We start from the raw sequence: 9,935 nt of genomic DNA on the forward strand, positions 1-9,935 counted from the left end.
GTGATTTTTTGCATGGTCAGCCCCCAACTTTGGGCCATGCCCCCCGCTTTGAAAACCGTTCCGCGGCCCCTGCTATTCTATAATGCAGGATTCATACCCCTTCATATCTCCCTGATTTTTATTCTCTCATGCTTTAATTCGTTTCCCTTCATTAATTTAGTGATTGGTGAATTTTCTTGTTCATATTCATTTAATTCAGTTTCTCTTTACATCTTTCTCAATGAAAGATGATAACGTGTCGTCTTTGATAGTCTAAATCTACTAGGATTAATCATGCACCTATTGTCATGATTGTCAGACGACATTTTGTTGATAGGTCGACCATCATATTTATTTATTAAGACACTGACAGAAACTAAAGGCCTAGATGGTCGCAATCAGTCACTTCAGTCAGTATTCATTCAGTCAATATTTTCAATTATCAGGATCAAAATATCGCGAAATTATATAGCTTTCCATAAAAATTTAAAGATGGCTGCCGATAATGTCAATTTGGACCCCATTAAGACTCAAATTTCGTGATGGAAAGATGAATATAAATCAACTAGACGAGACCTGAACTTGACACTTAACACTGTAAATTCTAAAATGTCGAATATGACAAGCTCTTGACATAAGCTTTGCATCACTTATATAATATAGATATAAAATATAGCTTTTGAAGGATAGTAGACAAATATAATCTCAACATTTTGGACATGTACATAAGAAAGTTAATCCAAAGAAGAATCTCTAAGATAACCCCTTTCCGTGAATTTTCAGTACTGAAATATCAGTATTTTCGTAAGTTTCAACAGGAATACGTCCACAAAATGGGTATCATGTTGTAAAGGACAAGTCCAACCAAACAGAAGTTTATTTGAATAAAAAGAGAAAAAATCAAAGAAGCATAACACTGAAAAACATATCAAAATTGGATGTAAAATAAGAAAGTTATGACATTTTGAAATTTTGCTTCATTTCACAAAATAGTTATATTCACATCCAGATCGGTATACAAATGAAGAGACTGATGACACCATCCACTCACTATTTCTTTTGTATTTCATACATGAAATATTCTAATTTTACCCTAATTGTCATGTAAAACGAAGTTTTATTCATTTCTGAACATGTGTATATATCATTGTTTTAACATTTTGTGATTCAAACAAGAGGGCCCTTATTGTTAAATCTATAAATTTGAAATATTGTATAATTCAAACAATAAAAAACAAAAGAAATAGTGAGTGAGGGACATCGACTCTCGCATTTGCATATCACCGAGTTGTGCATGTAAAGGTTTTATGAAAAAAATGGGCGAAAGTTTAAAATTTCATAACTTTCTCATTTTACATCCGATCTTGATGACATTATCAGTGTTATGCTTGTTTGATTTTTCTCTTTTTATTCAAATCAACTTTTTTTCTTGGATGGACTTGATTCTTTTTATGTCGGTGATATCAATAACTGTGCCTATAGTTAAGATGTAAATCTTTGATAACAGTTTCTCCAACAAAGGTACGGCGACCGCTCTTGGCTTAAATCAAACTACTGCAACCTAGGAAAAGATACAAGGAACATTTGAGTGTTTTGGGTATTTAGTTTCTGCTATACAAAGTTAGAGTGGCATATTGGCTTTGAAATTACATTATTAATAAGGCCATTCTCTCGTTTATTATTTTGTTCTTTTTACTCACATTTCATTAGTTTTTTTTTAATGAAAAAATATATCACAATGAAAAGACAAATGAAACTGGAAACTTTTATCGCTAATGTCTGGGACAATTTATATTCCAGTACCCGCTGATAGTAGTTTCGTTACTAATAATAGGAGATAAATGATACAAACGTGAATCACCTTGGTGAAATTAATCACTTTAATCAGTACTTATAATCATTCTGCAACACAATTGCGGTTTCGCTACATGGAGACAAGCCTTAATATTTGAGCATTTGTTAAAGCGTTTCATTCTATCGTTTGTGTCCCATGCTTATATATTTCGTGCTCCGAATGTATCTTTGTCTCTTCTATCCGATTCTTTCATGCAGACATTTGCAGCTTTGTTGCATATATCTTCCTCAAGAGAAATACATTGTTATTGAACTGTAAAAGACTAAGCATTTTTTTTCATCTGGTTATCCTGCGTTACTTAGAGATACTATGTTCATGCATTCCTCAAGAAAACGATCAGTCGTTCCAAGCAAAATGCAGTTCATTGTTATACTTTTGATATCAGCCTTAAAAGGAGGAACATCGAGTGTTGCTTTTGCTGAAGAGGTGGGTCATTATTGCCACCTAAGCACCGCAATTTCTGGGGTCAAAGCCGACTGCTCGCATCTATCACTTTCTGGGATCCCAACCGATCTACCTCATGAAACTACTACTCTGGATGCTTCCTTCAACGAACTGAAAGTCCTCCATAACAGTTCATTTACAGGTCTTCATCAACTTATTACTTTAAAAGTGGTAAAAAGCCACATTTACCACTTGGAGGTTGGAACATTCACTCCTCTTACCCACCTACAAACTTTGGTTTTGACTGGAAACTCACTGGCTCGCTTACCTGATAACATCTTTGAATCAAAGCAGTTCTTGACAACTGTGCTGCTATCCAGGAACAATCTTTCATCGGTACCCACTCGTGCACTAAACTCACTCCAGCTACGAAAAATACGTCTTGATTATAATTTGATCAAGAAGGTAGACTTCACTGCTTTCTCTCATACAAATAACAGAGCAAACATCACTTTAAAAGGGAATTCTATTTCTTCACTGCAGCCAATAGACTTTGAGCCCCTACAAAATGTTTCCCTACACAAACTGGACCTGTCTTCGAACCAGCTCCGTGATATATCAAAACTGATCTTTTCATACCTCAATAATGTCTATGATCTCATTGATCTTAATTCAAACAAATTACGAGAATTCAACCTGGACTCTTTTCTTGGAAATGTGACAATCGGTACCCTGTCACTCGCCGATTGTGGAATATATCTTATCATTCCACTGAAAAACTATAGTTTCATCAACGTCACTTTCCCTAAAATTGATCAGGTAATCTTGCGTGGTAATACAATTCGCGAAATCCCAAGCTCTGCATTTTGGGGATTGAGCCAGACGAGAAAACTAAATATTGCTTCAAACAAGATTTCTAAAGTTAACAATGAATCCTTTTGTGGTCTTGATTCCTTGACTAACCTATACCTTTCTTACAATAGAATATATAACTTACCTAATCAAATGTTTTCTTGTAATCCAGAATTGCAAATATTATTGATTGCACACAACAGCATACATAAACTAAATCCAATATTTTTCAGTGGTCTCTTGGCACTTCAGCAACTTGATATATCAAGAAATGGAGCAGAAGTTCTTGGCACGAAATGGAACAACCCAGCACTCTGTATTCTTGACATTTCTGGAAACGAAATTACACGTCTAAATGATAAAAAATTTGAGGGAAATTTGTCAAGCCTTCAAAAATTGTATCTATCGGGCAATAAATTAGATAAACTATCCCCCACGACATTCCAAAATGTACAGCTACTTCAAGAGATTTACCTTGGGTCACAACATGGAGGGAAACTACATCTCAATGGAGTATTCAGTAAAATGAAGAGTCTCATCAAATTGGATCTTTCTAAAACCAACATTACGTTAACCTCCACTTGCCAATTCAATGAAACAATGAATCTAGAAGAGCTACATCTTAATTTTACGAGACTCAATAGTACTAACCTCTTTGATATTGAAAGGCAATCATCCCTTTTTGATGGACTTGTTTCTCTATCAAAGCTTTACCTCCGGGGAAACAACCTAAACAATTTGGAACAGGGGACGTTCAAGTCTCTCTCCAAACTCTCTTTACTGGATATGTCTAAAGCACGCATTGTAGTCATAAAGTCTGGTTTATTCCATGGATTGAGTTCTTTGACATGGCTGAACCTTGATTCTAACAACATAAACAAAATATCTGCAAATGTTCTTTCTGGGTTGAATTGCCTGGAGTTCCTTTACTTCGGCTACAACAGAATAGAAGTGATCGAGAAAGACTCATTCAAGATGACTCCTAATCTGCATAAGCTCTCTCTTTCAAGTAATCGATTGACTAAAGTTGAGAAGGATACGTTCTTCCCTACCAACAGGACATTAAATCTTGATATTCATGATAACCCTTTCTCGTGCACCTGTGATTTAGCCTGGTTTATATCGTGGCTTGGTGAAAGCAACGTACATCTCAAGAATCCTTCTCAAACAGTGTGTTACAGTACGCCCATTGACAAATTTGTTGGCTTACCTATACTATCATTTGATCCAAAACTCTGTGCTGCTAATTTTGAGCTTCTGATAATTCCATTATCTGGCCTCATGGTTGGATTTCTGATCGTTCTGGCATATATCAATCGCAACCGGGTCAAAGATAAACTGTCCCCTCTCAAACTAGCAATTATTGATTACCTTCAAGTGGTGGAAAGCCTTGATGCAGATAACCATGCGTTTCATCTAAACCTCATGTTCCACGAGTCACAAGAGGAATGGGTCGACCAGATTCTTAAACCAGCAATTGAAGAGAGGTTACCGCATCTGCAGAATATCGTCTATGGAGACAAAGATCTCTGCCCTGGAATGTTCTATGTGAATGCCATCCAACATGCCATCGAGAACAGCTTCAAAACTGTCCTGTTGGTAAGCAACAGTTCAGTTGATGATGTTTGGATCAGAACCAAACTCCGTATGGCCCTGGAGCATGTCAATGACACAGGATTCGAAAAGGTCCTCCTGATCTTCTTGGAGGACATTGAGGAAGACCAACTGCCATACCTTGCCAGGTTGTTTGTGAGAAGAAACAGACCTCATATATTCTGGACAGAGGATGAAGACGGTCAGAAACTATTCTGGGCTACTTTCAAGAGAAGCATGAGAGTGAACAAAGCGATAAATAGTTCCATTCCATTTTAGAAAAGACGACAGTACCAGTTGGGTATATTTAGGAAGTTGGTTTGTGAGCAAGGGCCAAACTTGTGCCCTAGCTTCCAACATTTCTTCTTTTTTTTTGCATCAAACACATTATTTGGAGAACGCTCTTAAAGGGGAATGAAACCTTTGAAACAAGTAGGTTTCTGTCGAAACAGAAAAATCAAAGAAAAGGGACAAAGAAAGTTTGAGAAAAATCGGACAAATATTGACAAAGTTATGAACAATCACTAATGCTATGCCTTTGATGAACTACAAAATACCCCCAAAATGTATCTTTTGCTCTTTCGCATGATGATACAAACTCTTTATTCATGATGTATTCTTTAAAAATCTGTATCACATGCCCTCCTATAGAAAGAACACGGATCTACAGAAAGATGTGATAAAATAGGCAGTTTAAGTAAGATATATACTAAAGTAATGAGGAGAGTTGTTAATAAGTGACATCACACATATTTGTCGCATTGCCAATGTGAGGATCTCCATAACATTAGTGATCACAATTTTCAAATGCTCATAACTTTCTCATTATTTGTCAGAATTTTCTCACACTTTCGTTGATCTGTTTTTATGATTTTTCTGATTTTACACAAGCTATCTTGTTCCAATGGTTTCATTGTGTGGAAACATGTCCTTTTTTCTTTAAAAAGCTGTGCCCTGTGTTTTATAGCCCTTGTATGATCTTTCATCAGCTTCACTTCAGAAAGATCCTCCACAAACCCTTACATCTGCTAACTAAACAAACTTATTTATTGATAGGATATATAACCACTTCTTGTATCAGCAAAAGTTTTATGCAATGTGTTCTATTCAGTAAGTGTATTGCACAGTATATTATACTCTATGCATGATGACAGATCACTAACAGTTGTTAATCAGGTAAATTGCCAATTCGTCTACTGCCAACTCGTCCACTCACCACATGGTCTACTTTCATTTAGTCTAATGCCACTCTGTCAATCAACATTTCGTCTTACAACCATTTGGTCCATTAACCCATTTGGTCCAATCATCACTTTGTCTAATCACCATTTCGTCTATTACCATTTCGCCTCATAACCAGTTGGTTTAATATCCATTTCATTTTCAGTCACTCTGTACAATTTAACACTTAGTCCAATTAGACCACATGGTATATGGACTAACTGGTTATCAGATGGAATGGCATTACACTAAATGAAATGATGATAGACCAAATGATGGTAGACGAGTTGGCAATTGGACGAATTGGCATTAGACGAATTGCTTACTAAACAAAATTGATCAGGTACATAAACATTTTCTGTACAAGAGAAGTATGTTTATTTAATAGATTATAACTTTAGCTTTATTTTATGTTTATTTTCACTTGTATTTATGTATATATTATTACCATGTTTATGTTCTATTTTCTGTTTGTAAAGGATAGGGCTTCGTTGTAAGGCAGCTTTATTACTGAACCGAACTACCCTCTACTTTATTTATCATTCGTTATCATTTGTTATAAATAAATATAATGTATACATAGGTCTTCTCTGAATGGAGATGAGAAAGACTGTTATTATAGGTCAAGTCCACCTCATAAAAATGTTGATTTGAATCAATAGGGAAAAATCAGACTAGCATGATGCTGAAAATTTCATCAAATCAGATGTAAAAACGGAAAGTTATGACATTTCAAAGTTTTGCTTATTTTTCATAAAAAGTCATTTACACGATTTAGTCACATGCAAACGAAAGAATAAATGATGTCCCTCACTCACTATTTCTTTTGGTTTTTTTTTAATTCATTAATATTTCACTTTTTGCATTTTTTACAATAAGAACCAACTTGACTGAACCATAAAATGTTAAGCAATGGTAAATAAAACTTTGTTTCACAGGACAATGAGGAGAAAATTAGAATATTTCATATCTCATATATAAAATACAAAGAAATATTAAGTGAGTGATGTCATCAGTTCCTTCATTTGCATACCAACGGGATGTACATGTACCTGTTTTGTGAAATTAAGCAAACTTCAAAATGTCATAACTTCTTAATCTATATCCGATTTTGATGAAATTTTCAGTGTTATGCTTGTTGGATTTTTCTCTTTTTAGTAAAATCTAATTTTTGTGGGGGTGGACTTGTCCTTTAATGAGCATGCATTTTTAGGCAGGTTACAGTAGGGCAAGGAAACCAAACTTGTGATCTTTATAGACCGTTGGTATTTTTATACAGGTTATGACAAAAAATGAATATATGTTTCTTACTCGTAAAATAAATTGTCAATAACAACAAATATCAATGAGATAATCATAATACCATTAATATATTCAATTGACAAGGTACGATGAATTTGATAAAGTCTACACATAAAAAAGCAGAAAGAATGATGCCAAGGCTCATCTTCATAAACGTTTATTATCGATTCACATCAATCACAGATTATATAGCGATTTCTTTAAAGGCTGCAACTCAAACTTGAATTTAATCCAAGGGAGTCACTTCCATTGACTAGTGATATCATACATGACCCCAAAACCACGTAAAAAGGATCTCTTTTTCAAGATAGGGCATGTTACGTACGTAACGTAATAAGGGTGTCCAATACACTAAAATAATGAAAAAAAGGTATATATTTCGCTAGGAAAACTATGTGTTTACGGTCCAATTTGTGAGCGTATAAAAAAGACTCAAATATCTTATTTCCCCAACACTACGTGTTTAAGGTCCGATTTGAGTAAGGTCCGTGATCACGTCTGTGACGTAAACCCTCCTTGTTTAGGGGTCAAATCAGGGAATACTTGTCAATAGGTACCCTTTTTGTTTCCAATACTTGTTAAGGGTAGGGTTTCACACATCAATATTTGTTAGGGGGTGCATTTTCAGAACATGGAAAATACTTGTTTACGGTGCTTTTTGAAACACCCTGGTATCCATTCGTCAATGGAAGTGCCCCCCCCGCAGACTAAATCTAAAGTTGATTTTAGATGAATTGTTTGTAAAATAGGTTCATAGACCAAAGTGTCTCTATGTTAATTTAGAAACATTCAGCAAAATTACATATGGTGCACATTCACAAGAGGCAAAAATCAGGAAGGGGTGCAATACCATTTACGACACAACGGTGCAGATTCATAGTGTAACTCAGCACATAAACTGAGAAAGTACGATGAAAAAATTTGCAATTTTTTTCAAATGGTGCATGATATCTGCACAGTCCACGGATTTGTACCCTCCTGGTATGAAGCCCTTTGTGCAAATCAAGGTAAAGTGTTTTTGTTTCTTTACAAACATATTGTGGTATTGTAGTTATACATCAATTTACAATGCACATGCCATTGAACAAAGTGTAGAAGATCTTGATCAAGTCTCACAGCCTATAAACATAGAAAAAACATAAGTATTGCTGGAGCGAGCACATAATACACCCGCCTGTACACGGAAAATGGAGTTATTTGTCAGGCAAGAAAAGGGAAAGGTAGCGACTTGACCTTTTGACCTCAAAATCAATAGAAATCCTGGGATTCATGCTAGTATCATACAAACCAAAGTATATGAGCCTAGGTTAAGTTTAACTAAAGTTATCTCATTTACAAGGACTGCAGAAGTGTAAGATGTAAACACATCACTGTGACCTTGACCTTTGAACTTTTGACCTCAAAATCCATAATTTCTTGGGATCTATGCTAGTATGATACACACCAAATTATGTGATCCTAGGTTAAGTCAACTGAAGTTATTGCGTTTACAAAGAAAAGTTAACGGACGAACGGACACGGAGTGAGATATCATAATACATCCTGTCTAGGACGGGCATATAAACACACCTGTAAAACTTCTCTTTACATAATGAGAGCTGTGATTGCGGTAGGCCTGTATATTTCACAGTCGTAATAATCAATATGTTAAAAGTAAATCAAAAAGATAAGTTGACCTAATTGTGGGGCCGGAACACCTTGATCAGACAAATGGTTGGAGGGGCATAAAGGCATTGTGTATTTTTGCAAGTGTTTGATTCTCCATTTGTTTTTTTACCTGATCAGAATGTTATGGTGCTGCTAGCATGCTACCTAGTCTGCTGGGCAAACCCTTCGCTCGAGTTAAGGGTCTGAATGTGCAGCCTACTCATGCCTTGTGCACAGAAGGCTCTCGCGAACAGCAAGTTTTGTATGTGCTAGTCTTTGCGTGGAGGCATGCTTGTTAATCAAAGTTCCAATGAGGGTCTGTGCCTGCAGACTACATGCTACCCATGCATAATGTGTTTGCAATGGACAGTCCACTTGGGGAAAATGGTGGTACAAAAAAAGTAGCACAGGGCCCTTTTTCACAAATACTGGTTTATGTTGCACCAATGTTTATAACAAATTTACTGTCGGGCAACCATATTGAATGTTTTCAGTAGCTTAAAACTGTTATTATACATTTGATGTTATAACAAGCTTTATGCAACAGGTCACTGCACTCCTTTGCAGAAGATACAACAATTTTAAATAGAGAGCCACCATTTATTTTGGCTGGTCTGTTAGTAGCATGCTCCTACTCATTTAAACTTAAATTTGTCAGACTATTTAACGAAAATTGCATTGATTCAAACCAGGTGGAACATTATATCTCTAAGCAAAAATAAATGCAAGTACACCATTTATTGCACAATATTCTATAGAATTTGTACTTTTGTTCTCTTTATGACCTGATTCATACAGAATAACTCTGCTTATACATGTAGACAGTGATATAATTCATGACAAGGAGATGAGATAAGGTCTTGTACGTCAACCTAGTCAGGATGAGAAGATGGGGAAGACAAGAATACAAAATCCTGGATCTCATCAAGTAAGATTTTTCAGGATAAAAAGACAAGGAGACATGATCTGGGATCTTGTTGGGTTGACCATTTGGTTTGGATGGGCAGACAAAGTGAGAAAATCCAAGATCTTGCTTATGACTTTGTCACAAAGATAATACAATAAGAGGCTGTTCTAACTACGTTCCTAAAACTAGTTTAGT

The 9,935-nt window shown here is 35.6% G+C and overlaps 1 protein-coding gene across 1 annotated transcript; it reads left to right on the top strand.

The window, feature by feature from the left end:
- The first annotated feature begins 3,166 nt into the window (after positions 1 to 3,166).
- On the top strand, positions 3,167 to 5,112 carry LOC121406902 (toll-like receptor 13). Its single transcript, XM_041597775.1, has one exon. The coding sequence runs from the start codon at positions 3,224 to 3,226 to the stop codon at positions 4,940 to 4,942; it is 1,719 nt and encodes a 572-aa protein (XP_041453709.1). The 5' UTR covers positions 3,167 to 3,223; the 3' UTR covers positions 4,943 to 5,112.
- Positions 5,113 to 9,935: the final 4,823 nt, after the last annotated feature.

Source organism: Lytechinus variegatus, chromosome 2 (genome assembly GCF_018143015.1).
Source record: "Lytechinus variegatus isolate NC3 chromosome 2, Lvar_3.0, whole genome shotgun sequence".
NCBI lineage: Eukaryota > Metazoa > Echinodermata > Echinoidea > Temnopleuroida > Toxopneustidae > Lytechinus > Lytechinus variegatus.

Coding starts and splice junctions, on each gene's coding strand:
- LOC121406902 (XM_041597775.1), top strand. CDS start 3,224: ATGTTTTCTTGTAATCCAGAATTGCAAATATTATTGATTGCACACAAC.